This window comes from Chelonoidis abingdonii, chromosome 11, assembly GCF_003597395.2.
Source record: "Chelonoidis abingdonii isolate Lonesome George chromosome 11, CheloAbing_2.0, whole genome shotgun sequence".
In the NCBI taxonomy this organism is placed as follows: Eukaryota; Metazoa; Chordata; order Testudines; family Testudinidae; genus Chelonoidis; species Chelonoidis abingdonii.
Genome location: NC_133779.1, coordinates 14,328,757 through 14,348,762, shown reverse-complemented (window position 1 = coordinate 14,348,762; position 20,006 = coordinate 14,328,757). Strand labels below are relative to the sequence as shown.

Sequence of the window (20,006 nt, the reverse complement as noted above, 5' to 3'; positions counted from 1 at the left end):
TGGTGATTATGCAGTGATGTACCCTGCTACTGGTAGCCAGGGGTTTTAGCGTCACCCCGAGCATGGGGTTGTGTCCCTGACTCTCTTGACTAAAGAGAGCGAGGACCTAGCCTCCAGTATCTCTCTGGGTGCTTTTTGGTCCAGTTATGCTTTTGGCTTCCACAACATTCACTTGCATGAGTTCCACAAGGTTTATACATTGCACTGTTGTGAAGAAAGGACTTCCTCTTTGTTGTGTATGGATTTCATTGGCTGGCCCTGGCTTTTGTGTATGTGAAGTGTAGTAATTCCTTATTTGCTTTCTTTCACATAGCAGATATTAATCACCTCTATCCTATCCCTCTCAGTCATCTGTTTTTCAACTGTGAACACCTCTAATAGTTTTGGTCTTCTCATATGGAAGCTGTTCCAATAACTTTTGGTCCATCCTTTGTGCCCTTACTTGACCTTTTCCAGCTACGATCTTCCCTTTCTGAGTGGGGCGAGCCAGAACCGGACGTGGTATTCAAGGTGTGGGTGCACCATAGGTTTCAGATAGTGCATTGCAAATATTTTCTGTGCTTATTTATCCTATTCCCTGTCCCGTCAAGTCCCTAGCATAGAGCTGGCCTGTTTGATCCTGGTTGCTGCAGATTGAGTTTGCAGAGATACTAGCACGCAGGGACACCAAGATTTTTGGTTCTCGTGGCATTCCAAAAATCAGCGGGGAGGAAGGGCGATTCATGGGGATTTTTTTAAACTTGTCAATGAAATGGAAAAGTAAAAATAAATAGGGCGGTGGTGCCCAAACTTTTCTCCGCCATTAACAGGAATGGAATCATGTCCGGCACCACCGATAGACCGCACTCCACACCCCTGTTCTGTAGGTTCCCCTGAAGCTCTGGTATGGGCCACTGTCATAGACAGGATACTGGACAAGATGGACCATGGTAGCACCCAGTAGGGTCATTCTTAATCTGTGATTTTCCCGGCTCTAATTCTGGTTCCCACCGTAGTCTCAGAGAGGCTGAAAATCCTGCAGGTTCCATGGGATGAGCACCCACAGGAGACTGTCTGTGAGCCAGACAAGGCTCGTTAATTGCCACCAGGAATGGAGTGGTCCCAGTGGAGCTGGTCCTCTGCCCCAGGCAATCAGACAGATCTGTGCTGGGGGGAACACGCCACGGGCCTTCCAGTGCCCCTCTGGGTTGTAGCCCATCTCCTTTGTGCTGCAGAGGTTTTATGGGTCTGATTTAGTGTCTCTTCTGGTGCCGACGGCTTCGCTAACAACCATAGCCAGGTGACGGCTTTGGGTGTGGAAGCGAGGATGTCTCGTGTATTGGATTCAGGAGACGGATGAAAAACGCACTCTCTGGAGGGTGAGGTGGGGATCTTCCCACACCCAGGATGTCAGTTATGTACCAATCTTCGATAACAGGGTGAGCAAAACAATTTGGCAAGTCTCTATCTAGCAGCCCTCTCTGCTCTGTGTCTCCATGGCTGGTTGACGTGAAACTCAACTTCTGTATGAGCAGTTGACACAGCCTATTCTGGATGATGGAGCCTGACCCCAGAGCTCCATCCGTGTCTGAGCCTCTCTCTGCCACAGAGCTGCTTTCTATGTGAAGCCCCTGCTGCACCATGGGGCTGGGAGCTCCTCAGCCTTTCCAGGTGTTTGCAAATTTGGTAGAGAAGAATGAAGGTGAGACATTTCTCGATTTGTATTAATTTCCCTCTTGCAGAGGGCATAATGGTTATTACAGTGGGTGAAACGGTTTCCAACAGGCATTTCCCTTCTCCCCTTGGAAAATGCTGTTCTGTCTCAGTCAAAACTTTCCGTGGGAACCCATCACTTTCAATGGTATTTCATGAGGGTGGGGGAAGGAATCGGCCACTTTTTCAGTTTGTCATTTTGAGACAGCTTTTCCTTTCAACTTGTGTTTGGTTTCCTAGATGACAAAACAGAATGGAAGGGGATTTTTGTTTTAGACACCGAAAGGGGGAAACTTTTGTGGTTTTACCACAACAAAACTTGGCGAAAATTTTGTTGCACAGGAAATTTAGAGATTCGCCTTTTCACAATGAAAACCAATTTCAAAGGGTTGGACTCTCCCAAGAAATAGATGTTCTAGTCTCTGTTCCATGGTCCGTGCTAGACAGGAGATCAGATTAGATGGTCACGACGGGTCTGGTCTGAGGCTTTGGTGACCTTGAGGTAGAACAGAGATAATATTGTGTTGGAAGAGGATAACGTAAGGGCCAGATCAGATGATAAACATTCACATAAAAAAGAATCTAATACATCAGAAAAGGGCAGACAAATAAACAGGGACAAGTTTTTAAAGTGCTTGTACACAAATGCTAGAAGTCTAAATAATAAGATGAGTGAACTAGAGTGCCTTGTGATAAAAGAGGATATTGATACAATAGGCATCACAGAAACCTGGTGGACTGAGAGCAATCAACGGGACGCAATCATTCCGGGGTACAAAATATATCGTAACGACAGAACAGGTCGTGCAGGGGGGGGAGTGGCACTATATGGGAAAGAAAATTGTAGAATCAAATGAAGTACAAAATCTTCAAGTGAACTCCACATGTTCCATAGACATCTCTATTGGATACGTAATTTCTGCTCTAATAAGAATATAACATTAGGATCCTTTATCAGCCACCTTAACCCAGGCAGTGATAGTGATGATGAAATGCCTAAGGAATTAGAGAGGCTATCAAAATTAACCCAATAATAGGCGGGATTTTCAATTATCTCCATACTGACTGGGAAATTTCACTTCAGACAAAATGTTAGAGATTAAATTTCTCGAACTTTGTAAATGACTGCTTCATGGAGCAGCTGGTACCAGGAACCCACCAGCGGGAGCAGGCAACTCTAGATTTAATCCTGAGTGGAGTGCAGGAGCTGGTCAGGAGCGTAAACATAGCAGGTACTGCTTTGGAATAGTCACCATAATACAATAGCATTCAAATCCCCTATGATGGGAAGAAACATCTCAACAGCCCAACACTGTTGCATTTAATTTCAAAAGAGGGAAACTATTTACAAAAATGCGGGAGCTTAGTTAAACAGAAGCTTAAAAGATAGTCACTGACTAAAGTGAAATCCCTGCAAAACTGCATGGTGCTTTTTAAAGACAGCATAAATAGAGGCCCAACTTCAATGTATACTCCAAATTAAAAAAACACAGTAGAAGAACTTAAAAAGAGCTCTGTGGCTTAACAACCATGTAAAGAACAGTGATGAGATAAAAGACTTCTTTAAAGTGGAGTCAAAATCCTAGTTGATGCAAATAGAAGAGCATAAACACTGCCAAATTAAGTGCAAGAGTGTAATAAGAAAGCAAAGAGGAGTTTGGAAGAACGGCGGATAGCCAAAACTCGAAAGGTAATAACAGAATGTTTTTTAAGTAGATCAGAAGCAGGAAGCCTGCTAAATAACCAGTGGGGCCCCTTGACGTTCAAAATACAAGGAGCACTTAAAGACGTTAAGTCATGCGGAGAAACTAATGGATTCTTTTGCTTCAGTCTTCACGCTGAGGATGTTTAGGAAGTTCTAATCCTGAACCGGTTTTTGTAGGTGGACAAATCTGAGGATCACAGATTGAATATGTCACTAGAGGAGGTTTGAATTAATTGATAACTCAACATTACACGTCACCGGACCAGATGGCATTCACCCAAGAATTTCTGAAAGAACTCAAATGGAAGTGCCGGAACTATTAACTAGGTTTGTAACCTGCTCCTTAAATTCTTCAGTATCCAATGACAGGAAGTTAGCTAATGTAACGCCAATTATTTAAAAGGGATCTAGAGGTATCCTGGCAATTACAGATTGATAAGTCTTAATTGTAGTACTGGGCAAACTTAGTCAATAGTTAAGCAATAAACAATTGTCAGCACACGAAGAAAAACACTAAACTGTTGAGCAATAGTCAACATGGTTTTCTGGTAAGGAAATCGTTCTTATAATCTATTAGAGTTCTTTGAAGGGGTCAACAAACGTGGACAAGGGAATCCAGTGGACATAATGTACTTAGATTTTCCAGAAAGCCTTGACAGGTCCCTCACCAAGGCTGTTACGTTAAATTTAAGCTGTCATGGGATAAAAGGGAAGACCTTTCATGGATTGAGAACTGGTAAAAGACGGGAACAAAGGGTAGTAATTAATGGTAATCTCAGAATGCGATAGGGAGTAAACTAGTGGTGTCCCAAGTCAGTCCTTAGGCACCAATCCTATTCACTTATTCATAAAATGATCTGGAGAAGGGGTAAACAGTGAGGGCAGAGTTTGCAGAGATACTAAACTCGCTCAAGATAGTTAAGACCAAAGCAGATTAGTGAAGAACTTCAAAAAGAATCTCACAAAACTAAGTGATTGGGCCAACAAAATGGCAAATGAAATTTAATGTGCGATAAATGTAAGTATTCCACATTGGAAAAAATAAACCCAACTATACATACAATATTGATGGGCTAATTTAGCTACAACGAGTCAGGAAAAAAGATCTTTGGCATCATATGGATAGTTTCTGAAGATTGTCCATGCCAGTGTGCAGAGGCAGTTAAAAAAAGCAAACAGGATGTTTAGGATCATTAAAAAGGGAGATAGAGAATAAGACAGAGAATATTTTTATGCCTATAACAACCTGGATTACACCCACATTCATAATACGCGTCAGATGTGGTCTCCTGATCTCAAAAAGATTCTGCTCTAGAAAAGGTCAGAAAGGGCAACTAATGATTAGGGTTTTGAAACGGGGTTCCCATGTTAGGAAAGATTAAGAGAGCTAGACTCTTCAGCTTGGAAAAGAGGGACTTAAGGGGGATATGATGTATGAGTGGTCAGGGGCAGGTGCTTTCCATTTAGGCGATTGCCCAGGATTTGGGGGTGGCATTTTACCGCTCTTGGGGCATACATCGCGCGGAACGGGTTCCTTTCCGCATCTGGCGTTCTTCGGAGGCAATTCTTGTGGCAGGTCCTCACTTCACTTGTGGGACCGCTGCTGAGGTGCCCTGAAACTGGAGCGCGATGAGTACCCCCCGCCGCAGGAATTGCCGCCCGGACCGGGAGCGCAGAAGGACCCTGCCTAGTGGTGCCAAAACCCTGGCGCCGCTCCTTGGTGAGTTGGTTTGTGAGGAAAGTGGATAAAGAAAAGTTATTTACTTATTCCCTAATACAAGAACTAGGGTGCTCACCAAATGAAAATTAATGGGCAGTCAGGTTTTAAACAAGTAAAAGGAGTTCTTCACACAGCGCACAGTCAAGCTGTGGAACCTCTCTTGCTGGAGGTTGTGAAGGCTTGGGATATTAACAGTGCTTTAAAAGGCGAACTTGGATAAATTCTAGTGATAAAGTCCATAAATGTGCTATTAGCCAGGATGGGTAAAACAGTGTCCCTAGCCTCTGTTGTTCAGAGGATTGAGATTGGATGCAGGAGACAGATCACTGATCTTTGCCTGTTAGCTTCACTCCCTCTGGGGCACCTGGCATTGGCCACTGTTGGTAGACAGGATACCGGGCTAGATGGACCTTTGGTCTGACCCAATACGGTCGTTCTTATGTTCTTCTTATGTTCTTATCCCATGGCATTCTGAGAGGATTCATAGACCCCATGGCCAGAAGGGACTGTTGTGATCCTCTAGTCTGATCCCCTGGATGGCACAGGCTGGAGAACAACCCTGAATTAATTCCTGTCTGAACCAGAGGTGAGCTTTTAGAAAAACAGCCCATCCACTACACCTTCTTACAATATACTGGAGGGGGGTCAGAGAAAAGCCATGTGAATGGTGAAAGGATTTGAGAGCATGAGACTCCAGGAGCTCAGCCTAATTACCTGAACAAAGAGATGCTTTGGGGCGACTTGATCTGAGTCTGTAAGTGTCTCCATGGGGAACAAATATTCAGTAATGGGCTCGTCAACCTAGCAGAGGAAGGGCTAACACTGTCCAATGGCTGGAAGTGGAAGCTAGACAGAAGGTGCAAATTTTTAACCACGAGGGGAACTCACCATCGCAACCAGTTCCCAAGGTTTGGTGGTGGATTCTCCATCACTGACAATTTTTTAATCGAGACGGGCTCTTCTTCTAAATGATCAGGCTTGGAAATTATTTTGCGGGCCGTTTTCTGGTCTGTGCTAGAATGGAGATCGGATTCGATGGTCACAACGGGTCTGATCTGGCCTTGGAGTCTATGGACAGAGACCAAAAGAGCTTGGTAAAATGCAGGCTGGGAGCGGACATGACTGCTCCCTACAAATACGCCATGAGGTTGAACGGCAGGGAGGGGGAAGAGCTATTGGCCCACAGACAAATGGGAACGAGCTGGCCAGGAATAAACAGAGGCTGGAAATGAGAAGGCTGGAGAACATCCACCAGAGGATAGGAGAAGTGGGAGGCAAACAACCAAACTGGTTTGAAGATGGAGCGTGATAAATTCACCAAACAGGACACTAGGACCATTGGCTATCACAGGGGCTGGACTTGCCCCAGGAGCTCCTGTCCTACATGAGTTGTGCTGCTGAGCCTCCTGCTGTCTGGTGTTTCTCTCAAAGGCCCAGCCACTGGGGTCAGGCAGTCACGGGAAATGCTTGGCTTACATTTAAATAAAAGAGTTGGCTTCGGACCCTCCTAGTTGAGGAGTGAAGCTGGGAATCGTGGCCCGAGCACAAACCTTGGAGGCAAAGAACGACTTGCCAGTGGTTCCTTTGATAAAACCAATCTCCTGGGTTGAAAGCTGACCAGGGGATCGTTCTGAGGTCTGGCTTGTGAGTTTTGCCTGCCTGGCGTGCGTGAGACTAAGGAGACGCAATCAAAGGTGCATTCATAACCTGAGTTACATAGAAATGCAGCCAGGACACTCGGCTAAACAGGGTGGTTGGTCTTGCCATGAGTGCAGAGGACTGGACTTGATGACCTCTCGAGGTCCCTTCCAGTCCTATGATTCTATATATGTGCATGAGGGACGGATAGCTCAGTGGTTTGAGCATTGGTCTACTAAACCCAGGGTTGTGAGCTCAGCCCTTGAGGGGGTCATTTAGGGATCCAGGACAAAAATCTATCTGGGGACTGGTCCTGCTTTGAGCAAGGGGTTGGACTAGAACCTCCTGAGGTCCCTTCCAACCCTGATATTCTATGGTCATTATCACTACAAAAAAACACATGCTCCTAGTATGTTACCCCCAGGGATCATAGGCTTGAACTCCTGTCATGCCTGTGCTAGCATTGCAGGCTAACCCAATCTAGGAACACCCCTGCAGTGTAAATGTATCCTAGCGTGGCTGGAGTTTGATCAGAGCTACTAATCTGCATTAAAAGCCAAGCTGCTGCATCTTCATCATTATTTTAACCTGAGTAAAGTTTGTGGGGCAGAAACTCATCAAGCTCTGGTTTGGTGCCTTGCCTTCACCTCTTCCTCTTGTGAGGCTGCTCCAGAACCTGCCTGCTGACGGGGAGAAACCTATTTCTGGTTTCCAGCCTCACATGGCTCCTGGTCAGCATATCCCCATTTGCCCTTGGGCCACATCGTCCTTCACAGATTCATAGACTTATAGCCTTTTAAGGTCAGAAGGGACCATTATGATCATCTAGTCTAACCTCCTGCACAATGCAGGCCACAGAATCTCACCCACCTACTCCTGTAACAACTCCCTCCCCTATACCTGAGTTACTGAAGTCCTCAAATTGTGGTTTGAAGACCTCAAGCTGCAGAGAATCCTCCAGCAAGTGACCTGTGCCCCAAGCTGCAGAGGAAGGCAAAAAACCTCCAGGACTTCTGCCAATCTGCCCTGGAGGAAAATTCCTTCCCAACCCCAAATATGGCTAACTCTGAGTATGTGGGCAAGACTCACCAGCCAGCACCCAGGAAAGAATTCTCTGCAGTAACTCAGATCCCATCCCATCTAACATCCCATCACAGACCATTGGGCATACTTACCTGCTGATATTCAAAGATCAATTGCCAAATTAATTGCCGAAATTAGGCTATCCCATCATACCATCCCCTCCATAAACTTATCAAGCTTAGTCTTGAAGCCAGATAGGTCTTTTGCCCCCACTACTCCCCTTGGAAGGCTGTTCCAGAACTTCTCTCCTCGAATGGTTAGAAACCTTCGTCTAATTTCAAGTCTAAACTTCCTAGATTCATAGATCCCAAGGCCAGAAGGGACAAATGCGATCACATAGTCTGACCCCCTGTATAACTCAGGGCAGAGAATGGCCCCCAAAGAATTTCAGGGAAACATCCAGTTTGAAAATTGCTAGTGATGGAGAATCCACCACACCCATGGTGAGTTGTTCCGATGGTTAATTACTCTCCCTATTTCAAATGGATGTTTTGTTTCAAGTCTGAATTTGTCTAGCTTCAACTTGCAGCCATTGGACGGGGTTAGACCGTTGTCTGCTAGATCGAAGAGCCCGTTATGAAATATTTGTTCCCTGTAGACACTTATAGACTGGGATCAAGTCCCCCCTGGACCTTCTCATTGAGTTCCTGGAGTTTAACACTCTCAGGCAGGTTTTCTAATCCTTGAATCATTCTCCTGGCTCTTCTCTGACCCCCTCTCTGATTTATCAGCCTCCTTCTTGAATGGTGGGCACCAGAATTGGACACCGGATCCCAGTGGTGATCGCCCCAGGGCCAGATCCAGGGGTAAAATAATCTCTCTGTGCCTAGTTGAGATTGCTGTTTGCACACCCCAGGACTGCACTGGCTCCTCTGGCCATACTGGGAGCTCGTGTTCAGCTGATTAGGTGCCATGACCCCCCAAATCTTTGTCAGCGTCCCTGCTCCCCAGGAGAGAGCCCCCCACCCGGTGCATACAATACAGCTTCATTTCTTTGTTCCTGGATGTCTGTGTTGACGTTTAGCAGTATGAAAAATTCTGCTTCAGTAGCTTGTCCCCCTCTGGGCGTTCATCTTGCAAATGGATTGATAGACCTATCGGTGCCCCTCTCAGCCTGTATTCCAGCCTAAACAGGCCCAGTTCTGCCAGTTCCTTCTCGGGAGATCAGGGCATCATCTCCTGCTCATCCCACCTCCTGTCCGGTCGGAATCCTCCTTCTCGAACATGGGGGAGTTGGACACAGTATTACAGATGAGGCCTTACCGGTGTCTTGTCCAATTGTTGGAGGCTTCTGAATATACCATCCACAGCTTCTGCGCAGGGCTCCATGCCCAGCAAATCACTCTGGGCAGGCAGGGGAGGTGGGATCTGAGGTGGGGCACAGCGGCTGGTTATACAGAGACCCCTCAGCTGGTGCTGAGCTTCAGCCACCTCTGGGGTGGAGCACAGGGGCTCTTTAACAGCATAAAGCAACACTATGGCAAGAGTTTGGGACAGGAAGTGATGGAGAAACCAGCCGAGAGTGGCTAGGAATCTGGGCTGTATGTGGGAGCGGGAATGGGGGACGGGATGTTCCAGGGGATCTTTAATGACTAGGAAGTTTAAAAAGATTTGACAAACATATTTCGCAAGTGCAGGATAAGGCAGGAGGGTGGGAAGAGAGAGAGATTTGCTAATAGCCCAGTGAGTGGGGCATTCTCCTGGGGGGTGGGGGGTCAGGTACAGATCCCTGCTCGGAGTCACCCCTGACAGCAATGGGTGCAGGGCTGGATTTTGATCTCAGTCCCACTCTGGTCAATCTGGAGTTGCCCCTGAAATTCAGATTGACCTCGGGGGCTGAGATCAGAATCCAGCCCTGCCCTCTGTGCAGTCAGATGTGACTCTGGATTGACCCCGGCGTAGCCCAGCCCCTGCTGAGTCTGCCTCACAACCCAGCCTACATTATCCCCCCGCTCTCTCTCCCTGCAGGCGGATGGAGGCGATGGAGGATGACAACCACACCTCAGTCTCCGAGTTCATCCTGGTGGGTCTGTCTGGCCGGCCGCAGACGCAGCACCTCCTATTTGCGGCCATCCTGGCCACTTACCTGGCCACCCTGGGGGGCAACCTGCTGATCGTGGGCCTGGTGCGGGCCAACTCGTGCCTCCACACCCCTATGTACTTTTTCCTCAGCCACCTCTCCTTCCTGGAGATCTGCTACACCAGCTGCACCATCCCCCAGGCTCTGGCCCACCTCCTGACTCGCAGCAAATCCATCCCTTTCGCGCGCTGTGCCGCCCAGATGTACCTCGCCCTCTCGCTCGGGAGCACCGAGGCCATCCTGCTGGCCGCCATGGCCTACGACCGCTTAGTCGCTGTGTGCTGGCCGCTGCGTTACGCCACCCTTATGGGGTGGGGCCGTTACTGGGCGCTGGCCTTGTCCTCCTGGGCTGCTGGGTTCCTTCTCTCGGTGGTCAACGTGGCCTGTACCCTGCGGCTGCCCTTCTGTGGGCCCAACCGGGTCAACCACTTCTTCTGCGAGCTGCCAGTGGTGTTGGAGCTGGCCTGCACCGACACGCGCCTCACTGAGGCCGTGGTCTTTGGGGCAGCTGTGCTCATCCTGCTGCTCCCACTGGCCGTCATCCTGGCCTCCTATGGCCTCATCCTGGCCTCCGTGCTGCGAGGACAGGTGGCTTCTGGGCGACGCAAAGCGTTCTCCACCTGCGCCTCCCACCTGGCCATGGTGGCCATCTTCTATGGCACCGTCATCTCCATGTACATGAGGCCCCGCTCTGGCGCCGCCCCTGACTGGGACAAGCACATAGCTGTTTTCTATATTGTGGTCACGCCAGCCCTCAACCCACTCATCTACACCCTGAGGAACAAGGAGGTCAAGGGGGCCGTGGCCAAGCTGATGCACAGGGCCGGATTGACCAAGAAGTCCTAAGTGTGGCCAATAGGCCACACTACCCGAATGTGGACCTAAAATGAGGAGGCACTTGGGACATGTCGTGGGGTGAGAGCTGGTTGGGAAACAAGGGGGTTTTCTCAGAACATTTCTGTCTTAATTTTCTGCAGCGGGGGAAAAAAAAAGGATTAGAATTTTTTTTTGCCTAAATTTTCCACAGAAAACGTCAACAGAACTGAATTTTTAAATTTTTTGTCTGAAGTTTCCACAGAACATGTTGGCAAGAGAGAAAATTTGTCTTTTTTCCCCTAATTTTTCCACAGAACACATAGATGGAACCATAAATATTCCTTTTCATCTACACTTTCCACAGAAAATTTCAGTGAAAGAGAAAATTTTTGTTCCTATCTAAACTTACCACAGAAAACATCAATTGAACAGAAAATTTTTATTTTACCCTTAATTTTCCAGAGACAATAGCGTTGGATGTGAAAAATTTTCAATTTTGGTTACATTTCCCACAGAAAATATTGATGAAACAAAAGTGTTTTGTTTTCAGCTAAATTTGTCCTCAGAAAGTTACCTTGAAAGTAGATTTTTTTGTTTTCTCTGACTTTTCCACAGAAAATTTCAATTTTGCTTGGTGAAAATTTTAATACTGGAAACTTTCAGCATCAATTGGTGAAAATTTTTTCACCATGTGGAAAAATTTTGGCTAAAACCCCTAAATATTTCAATTCTGAAATGCCATCATGTTGCCTCATGTGTCCATTCTCCTCTATAGGGTGGGCTCTCTTGTCAGACTACATCTCCCATGAGGCACTATGGTCTCTCCTCTTGGAGACAGAGGTGGTGCATCATGGGAATGCTATGCTGTAGTTCATCATGGGAGATGTAGTCCAAATGGTGAGACCAGTCTATAGAGAATGGGGACATGAGACAACCAATTCCCATATGCCATCCCTGCAGTATTTCTGAACTGAAATATTCCATTTTCCAAGCAGTCATGTTTTTGCTGAAAAAGATTACATTTCACCAACAGGCTCTTTTGGTGAAAAAAAAATGTTACAGAAAGAGAAAAAAACCCAACAATTTTCTGTCTAAAAAAAGCACTTGATGGAAAACTTCCTCTCAGCCCTAGTGCGACGCTGAAACACCATAAACCACTGGCAAAAGGTCCCCTTCTTTGCAAACAGCTCTCACCCGAGACCTGACAAACTCACTGTACCAAGGATATTAATTCAGAAAGTGTAATGAGAAAAGTACCTACAGAACACTCGTAATTTGTCAAGATTCAAAATCATTGCGAGATGCATGTACAGGTGACATTTAAGGGATAATGTTTTGATCTTGACCATATGCTTTATGGACTTGGAGAAGAAATTAGACCCCAGGGGTATAATATCTCGGCGGTGGCCCACTTGGCTAGGGGAGTTGCCGCCTCCCACTTCCCCTCCTTAGCCGGTGATGCAATACAAGGCTTAGTCGTTTAGTCTTGCACAATACTAAGACTTTGAACAGGAAATCACCGGTCAGTGCGAACTATCGAATGAAACCACTGGAAGGTTAAAAAAAGGAACATTGCCACAAGGCAGAGATTTGCCCTGCTGGCGAATAGGATAAAAAGGCTGTTTTCAGCATACCACAGAGGGCAATGCACTCTGGATGCATTCACAGAGGAAATCCCCAGGCAGCCCTGCAACAGCCTGAACTTTTACTTGCACGGAGGGTGTTGGGGGGAAACTTACTTTAGTTGCAAGGAAAGGAAACTAGCTATCAGACCCTTCGCACCCTGTGATTTTGCTGTGTGGCATAACTGTTTGTTTCCACCACTTCCTCACACTCCTAGCTAAATCTTTACTTCTTCCTAAATAAACCCTTCTGTTGCATTGTCAGTGCAGTGTGGTTTACAGGAGCGGCGGCTGAAGGCAAAACTGGGGTAGGCCTGGGGGCAGAGGATCTGGAATTTCTATTAGTAGCCTGTGCCAGGGGCTGTATATCAAGAGGGCAAAGGGACTCAGAGTGCTCCTGTTATCATGCAAAGTGAAATTGGGGCGGGCACTGCCCAGAGGAAAGTCCTTGGGTGGTGGAAGGGCTGGTGGAGTTGAGATGAAACCCAGCTACCATGAACTATCCCCTTTTGCTAGAATTGGATCACAGTGCTGGGCACCCCAAGATTTATCACAGATGTGCCCCCTTCAGTGTAGATAACCCCCGGGGCCAGGACCCCTCCATTCCGGATCAAAAGAGTTCCCAACCATCAGTGACATGGTGTCACGTGGATGCAACTTTAGGACCTTGAAATGAGGGACAGTTATCTTCACGGGAGGAGCCTGGGGCCCCGAGCTCGCTGTCCCCGATTCTAAGCTTGGCTCTGTGGGAATTCTTGGATGCTGGAAAACGCGAGCTGGGTCTCTCAGCTGGCAGAAGGTGGTGCGGAGAGCTGGGTTTGAGTGCCAGCCCAGCCCCTCAATCTCTCTGTGCCTTGCTTTCTCCTCAGTAGAACAGGGATGCTGATGCTCCTGTCCCACACCTCTGCCTGGTGCATATCAACTGGGGCAGAGACCATCCCTCACATGGCGTCTGTGCAGCTCCGTGTAATGCTCCTGCTCGTCCAGCAAAAGCTAAGCCAGGGCAAGGTCCTGGGGTGGCTCTGGGTTCTCAGTTGTTCTACTGACATCACTCTGGGTCCGACTGCCCCTGCCCTGTCCAGTTCATCAGCCTGGGCTGCCGAGTGATGGTGACCTAAAAGGAACTATGGCCAACTGACCCTCTGCTGGGGGTCTGCTCCATTGACTCCTGCTGGGGCCAATGGGGCTGGATCCCCAGGTTAAGATGCCAAACTTGCTCTGAGACATTGAGGGATGTTTTGAGAAGAACTAGGAGGCTGCTTGGATCTCTCCCCCACCCCCAGAGAAACCAGGACCTCTCCCATCCATCCATGGCCTGGGGAGAAGGGGTGTCTGGGCTCTCCCTGGTTGTGCCTGACCCACACCCCAAACAGGAAAGGGAGGTTCAGCCCTAGGAAAGATGCCCCCCTATGGTACCTACTAGGGAACTTAATTACCTAGGCCAGTCCCAGGCCTGAACTGCTGTCCAGGTACGTTCCTCCTGGTCATCTACCTCCTCCATCTCTCATGCTGGGGCACTCCAGGTGATGCTGTCCATCTGAGGCAGTTACAGCGCATAAAGGAGCCAGTGGTTCAGGTGGGGAATCCAGCAGAGCCCCCCAATCCATTCAAAAGTGCCGCGGCTCGCCTCTCCCCTCGAGCCTCCCTGCACATGCCACCCCTGTGCCACACAGAAGTCCGCCATGGCCATGGCACTATTTGCTGCGCTCGCTGGGCCTCAGGGGTGGTGAGCAATGGGGGGCACGTTTTATAGACATGCAGAGAACACGTTGGTGCTTGTGACAGTTGATTTAGGCCTGAACTCGTCATTTCGTGATTACATGTAAAATAAAAACCCACGGCTGGTGTCAACCGACCTCGATTCAGTGGGGCCAGATCCGCAGCTGGTGTAACCCAACACTGTTCCGTTTGCTAGGGGTACTGACACCAGTTGGTTACCAAGTCCCCCCGTACTCCATCTTCGCTGCCATGTGGCTCATTTCATGCGCCTCGTTTTATCTCTCAGCTGGGAGCTCAGTGCATTCGCAGCAGTTCTGGTGCTTGGCCTGTAACAAGGCAGGGGATGATCACACAGATGGCATCACCCCCCCCCCCAGCCCCCCCCCCCAGCCCCCACCATGCCAACAGCAGGCCCCTGGCAGCCAGCACAGGGAGTGTGGGGGGGATCAAGTAGCAGAGCCTGGGCAAGCTGGGATTCTGGTCCAGTGACCCTAAGGGAACCCCAAAGTCAAGGGGGAATAGATGCAGGGGGAAAATCGTAGGCATGGAGCTGAGGTGCTCATGGCCATAGCACACACGCACACCAGGGACAGTGCCTGCCCTGGAACCGACCCCACAACTGCCCCGGGGGCAATGGGCACACGCACACCAGGGGCACTGCCCGCCCTGGGACTGACCCCACAGCTGCCCCGCAGCCACACTCACACCAGGCTGTGCATACTCCGGGATCATCACCCCCACATAAAACAAGATCTTTATTTACAACCCCCATCAATCCGCCTCCCTGGAACAGAGGTGGAGGTCAGGGCGGGAGTGAGGGGCAGAGAAGTGCTGTCACAAGGTTTGTGTCTGCAGCCCTTGCCTGCCACGTTTTGTGGGCAGGGAGTGAGTTCAGCCTGTGGCCGAGCCACAGAGCCCAGGGCTTTGTGCCTGGGCAGAGGCCCGAGTCCTATGCAGTCCCTCTGGGATGGAGTGAAGCCCCCCTGCCCTACACACAGACGGCCTCTGAGCACAGGCCCAGGCTCACTCCAGGTCGCGCAGCAGCTGCAGCTCGAAGACCTGGAGGTGCTCCTTGAGCTGGCGCCGCATGTCCGGAGCTGCCCGCCGCTCCCGCTGCAACTCGCAGATGCGCAGCCGCAGCCGTTGTTCTCGCCTCTTGCAGGCCTGCAGCTGCCGCTGGACCCGGTCCAGGGCCTCCAGGGCTGCCTCCGCACGCCGCTTCCACAGCAGGGCGCTGCCCACCTGGTAGCTGTGCTCGCTCTGGATGTAGGCACCAGCCGGGGGCGGCAGGCGCAGCATGTAGAAAGAGGGGGAGACGGGGCGGGGCGGCTCCGGGGCGGGCGACGCGGGGGCCTCTGAGGGGGCGTCTGTCTCTGGGAGCGTGGGGGCCTCTGCCTCTGGGAGCGCTGGTGTGGCTGTGGCTGCCTCCTGCCCTGTGGCCACGGCCGGGTACTCCAGGAGGATGTCCGACAGGCTGGCCAGGATGACGTCATGCTGATCCTCTAGCTCTGCCCCCTGGGGGAGCGGCCCGGGCAGGCTGCGGTGCTCAGTGGTGGGGGCGGCCGCAGGCGTGGCCAGCTCAGACTCCTCCTCCTCCGGGAAGCACGAGATCTCCGCATTGGCCGGGGCATCCTGCTCCCCTCGGCCTGGATCGCGTCTGAGGGGAAAGAGCCCATCCCAGAATGCACTGCAGGGGGCAGGCATAGCAGGGCCCCAGAGCAATGGACCATCCCAATCCCCCTCGGCCCCTGACCCCCAATCCAAACCTTGGGCAGCCCCAGCCCCTCCCACCTACACCCTGACCCTGCCCCCAAGATAGCCCCACCCCAACCTAGCCTGGGGTCAACATACAGGGACAGCCCCAGTTCTCCCCCTCCTCCAGATCCTGACCCCGCCCCCTTAAATCTAGCTCAGGAGATAACATGCGGGGCTGCCCCACTCACTCCAGACCTTGACCCCGTGCCCTGCCCCACAGATCTGATCTCCAATGCACACAGTCCAGCAGAGCCAGTTTCAGCTCCTCACTCTGACCCATTGCCCCCTGCCATGGCTGGGCCCCCATCAGTCTCATGGGGGCAGACCGGGCCCTTCTGATCCACAACCCAGCCTGCACACCCCTTGCTCCATGTGCTCTGCCTTAGCACATCCCAGCCCCTCACCCCACGACCCAGCCCAGCAGAACATCTACAGGGCAGGCACTCACTTCCACTTCTTCCAGGCCCTGGCAGCCTTGGGGTCATCACCCTTCTGCCGGAGAGCCCTCATCTTCGCTGCCCGGCGCGCTTTGGAGAAGGACTCGAAGACGGTAGGGACGGCCCCCTCCTTGAGCCGGTGGTAGCCGCTGTGGAGAGACATCGGCAGGCACGAGCTGCCCCCGGCCCAGCTGGCTTGGGGAGAACCCCATCGCCTCAGGAGGAAGCTCTCCCGGCACAGGGACTCTTGGATGGGAACGCTGTTCCACTAGCTTAGCTGGGTGTCTCTTTGCTGGCCTGGGAATATTTTTAAATGGCTCTTTGCCCTGTAGGAACCACTAGGCCAAGATGCGGCTCTGACTTTGGGGCATACGGTTTTCATTTTACCAGTTGGTCTGTCTTAGGCCGGGGCTACACTATGGGCGGCGCAGCAGCAGTGTAGACGCTTCCTGTGTTGATGGAGATGCGGGTAATCCACCTCCCCGAGAGAATTCTTTTGTCGACCTAGCCATGTCCGCACCGGGGCGTAGGGCAGCTTAACTACGGCACCCGATGGTGTGAATTTTTCACACCCCTGAGCCATGTAGCTAGTAAGTGTAGACCAGAGCTTAATTTGTGGTCACCTGCATGTGGGCTTCGAAATAAGCAGCAGTCTGACATTTTTACCCTCTCTCTCGCAAATCCCTCAGTCTCTGAACCACACCATGTTTTATTCAGGCGCTTAAGGCCCCGACTGGATCCCACGATTGGATCCACACAGCCAACGCTGGGGGTTCCACATTCACAGATTTTTAAGGCCAGAAGATCATCTACTCTGACCTCCCATCTAGCACCAGCCAGAGCATTTCATCCTTTCTCCCCTGCCCCGAGCCCCGTGACTTGCCGATAGCTATTGTACAATCGTTACAGGGCGTTACATTCACACCTCACCTGGTTAACTTTCTGGCGCTGATGAGCTCTTTGTCCTATCACGCACCTGTGGGACAACTTTACTCACGTGGGTAAGTAGTTGCTGGTATGTTTAACCTACCTTACAATAAACCCCCACTACTTTTATGTTCTCAAAACCATTAACGTAAAACCCGTACCCTGTGCTTTCTTTCACTCGCTAGCAAGCCCCTGCATCGAGAGAGCTGCTGTAACAAACGGGAACTGTGTTTCAACAGAATTCATTGCAAAATGGGGCCAAGGAACTGTGACAAACAGGCCTTAATTAAACTCTAGATCTCAGGGGAGACACACTGTCCGTCAGTCCTCACAGGGAGAGGGAGATGGGATGTGGATGCATGGGGTGGGGGGAGAGAGAATAGACCAGTTCACTTTCACGGGACAAGGGGGGTGTCTAGACTAGGGGAAACCATTGAGATCAGTCCCTCCTCACAGGGAGTGTAAGGGCATCTGGACCAGTGGGACCATACAGACCAGTTCACCTTCCTGGATAGAGGGGCTGCGTCTGGACTGGAAGGTGGGGGAACCGTATGGCCCAGTTCTTCCTCACAGGGAGGGGAGGGTGAGTGCATCTGACCTATGGGGACCTATACAGACCAGTCTATCTTCACTAGTGGGGCATCTGGACTAGAGGGAACCACATGGAACAGTCCATCTTTGGGGGTACATGCCAGGATTAGGGGGAACTGTACAGACCAGTCCATCTTCCCAGGGATATGAGGAGGTATGTCAGGATTAGGGGAACCGTATGGACCAGTCCATCCTTCCAAAGGGTAGATGAAGAGGGTCCAGGACAGGGCTCCATATGGTCCAACCCACCCTCCCAGAGGGGAGAGGACCTGAACCAGGCATTTATGTGACTGGTGGCGCTGTTCTTCTCCACCCCCCACCCAAGCTGGGATGCCAGGGGCAGCTTCTGGCACAGTTATGGAGACCTGGTGAAAAAGCTCATCTCCTAAGCTAGCAACACCCAGCTTAGGGACACAGAGCTGGGCATCCCTGGGTGTCAGCTCAGCCTCCTGCACCCACCTGATCCCCACCATCTCGAAGCAGCTCTTCTCGAAGTGCTTGGAGCAGAAGTAGATGTAGTCAGAGACTGGATTCCAGGGGCCCTGGCCGCTCGGGTCCTTGCGCTGACAGTTCTCCAGCCACATGCTGCGCCGCGGGTTGTCCTTCTTGGGCAACCTGCGAGGACAGAGATGGCACCGTTCAGCTCCCGGGAGAGGCATGGGCTGGGGCAGGGGTTCAACCGCCACAAGGAGGGGCAAAGGCAGATCCAAGAACAATCTCCCCCCAGGAGTTTTCAACCCAGAGATGCTAATGTCCTCTAGGTACGTAGAAGAAAAAGCAACACCACCTCCAAATGATCCACTGGAGATGGGACATAGGACCAGCCAGACTGGATCAGACCAAAGGTCTCTCTAGCCCAGCATCCTGGCTCTGACAGACTCCAGCTACTTTAGAAGAAGAGGCAAGACACTCCCTAGTGGACACCTCTGGAATAACCTGCCTACAAGAGAAAATTGGTCCTAACTCCTCAGCGATTTCTTGATCAGGCCAGGTCTCAGCTGTGGTTTTGGAGCAACAAACGTTGATGATAATGACTGAGTCCTTGTGGCAGGAAGTTACGCAGGCTGGCTGTGCTGGGAAAGTATTTCCTTTCTGCTGGTGTTAAATTTGCTGCTGTTCAGGGTACCTGGCTGTCCCCTTGCACCTTCCCCTCAGGGAGAGGAGGATGAAAGGGCTTGTTGTAGGGGGAGGTTGTGGGGAGGAAGCAGGGCCAGGGTAGTTCTTACCGATGGAAGGAGATGCCTCGATTGCGGGTCTCGCGGGTGTCCCGGGTGCAGCAGCCGGTAGCAGAGCAGTGACGGGGCATCTGTGAGGATAGAGACAGAGATGGGGAGGCCCTGAGAATCACCCCCCCACCCACCCACACCGGAGCTACACTCCAGCCAGTGGCTTTCAGTCTTACCTACCTGACCGCTAAAGCCAGGACACTCTCCTGCCCGCATCAATACCTACCCCATCACCCCTACCATAGCCAGGACACCCTCCCCTCCCCAATCCACGCCCTCATCCCCCATAGCCAGGACACCCTCCCCTCTCCAATCCACGCCCTCAGCCCCCATAGCCAGGATACCTGCCCCTCCCCTGTGAACATTTCCACCACTCGTTGGATCTCTCAGCTTCTGCATGTGTGGACCCCCCCCCCCATAACCAGGACCCAGCAATACGGGAAGGGGGGGGTTCCACCCCCATCCCGTTTGTGCCTCCCCAGCTTCGAACCCCTGGACTCTGCGCACCAGCTGCGGAGGGGGGAGGCCGGCGGGGGGGGGCAGGAGGGGGGGCGGGGATCCCGGGGGCAGACGAGCCGTCGGGGAGGGCAGCGGGGGCGGGGCTGAGCCGGGGGGCAGGGAACCCTCGTGCGGGAGGGGGAGTTGGGGGGGGTGACGGGGGTATCTCCGGGAGGGCCCTCGGGGGGGGTCACCGGTTGGGGACGCGGGCAAGGGAGGCCCGGGGCTCCCGTGACGTGCTGTGACGCGGAGGGTACCGGGGGGGGGGAAGCGGGAGCCGGTGCGCGGCGCGGGGGAGGGGTCCCCGGGGCGTTTCCGGTCTCCCTCCCCTCTCCCATCACTCCACAGACGATGCGGTCCCGCTTTCTAGCGCAGGCGCAGCAGGGCCACTCGCGGTGTTCTCGGCGAAGAGTGGAAAGAAGCCGCGAGCCTCCCGCCTCCCCGCCGGCAACTCGCGCGAGCGCAGGCCGGGAAGGGGCGGGTGCCCGGCGGCCAAT

The 20,006-nt window shown here is 51.6% G+C and overlaps 3 protein-coding genes across 3 annotated transcripts in view; 2 read left to right on the top strand and 1 right to left on the bottom strand.

The window, feature by feature from the left end:
* LOC142047504 (uncharacterized) overlaps positions 1 to 20,006 on the top strand; it is an 87,683-nt gene that overhangs the window by 33,514 nt on the left and 34,163 nt on the right. The gene's annotated exons all lie outside the window — the stretch shown is intronic.
* Positions 9,811 to 10,764, top strand: LOC116832352 (olfactory receptor 2D2-like). Its single transcript, XM_032793051.1, has one exon. It carries the CDS (start codon positions 9,811 to 9,813, stop codon positions 10,762 to 10,764), a length of 954 nt encoding a protein of 317 aa, XP_032648942.1.
* On the bottom strand, positions 14,818 to 19,369 carry THAP7 (THAP domain containing 7). The gene is made up of 4 exons (XM_032792987.2): positions 19,012 to 19,369; positions 18,245 to 18,400; positions 16,279 to 16,416; positions 14,818 to 15,732 (listed from the first exon to the last, which is right to left on the bottom strand). Exons 1-4 carry the CDS (start codon positions 19,089 to 19,091, stop codon positions 15,099 to 15,101), a joined length of 1,008 nt encoding a protein of 335 aa, XP_032648878.1. The 5' UTR covers positions 19,092 to 19,369; the 3' UTR covers positions 14,818 to 15,098.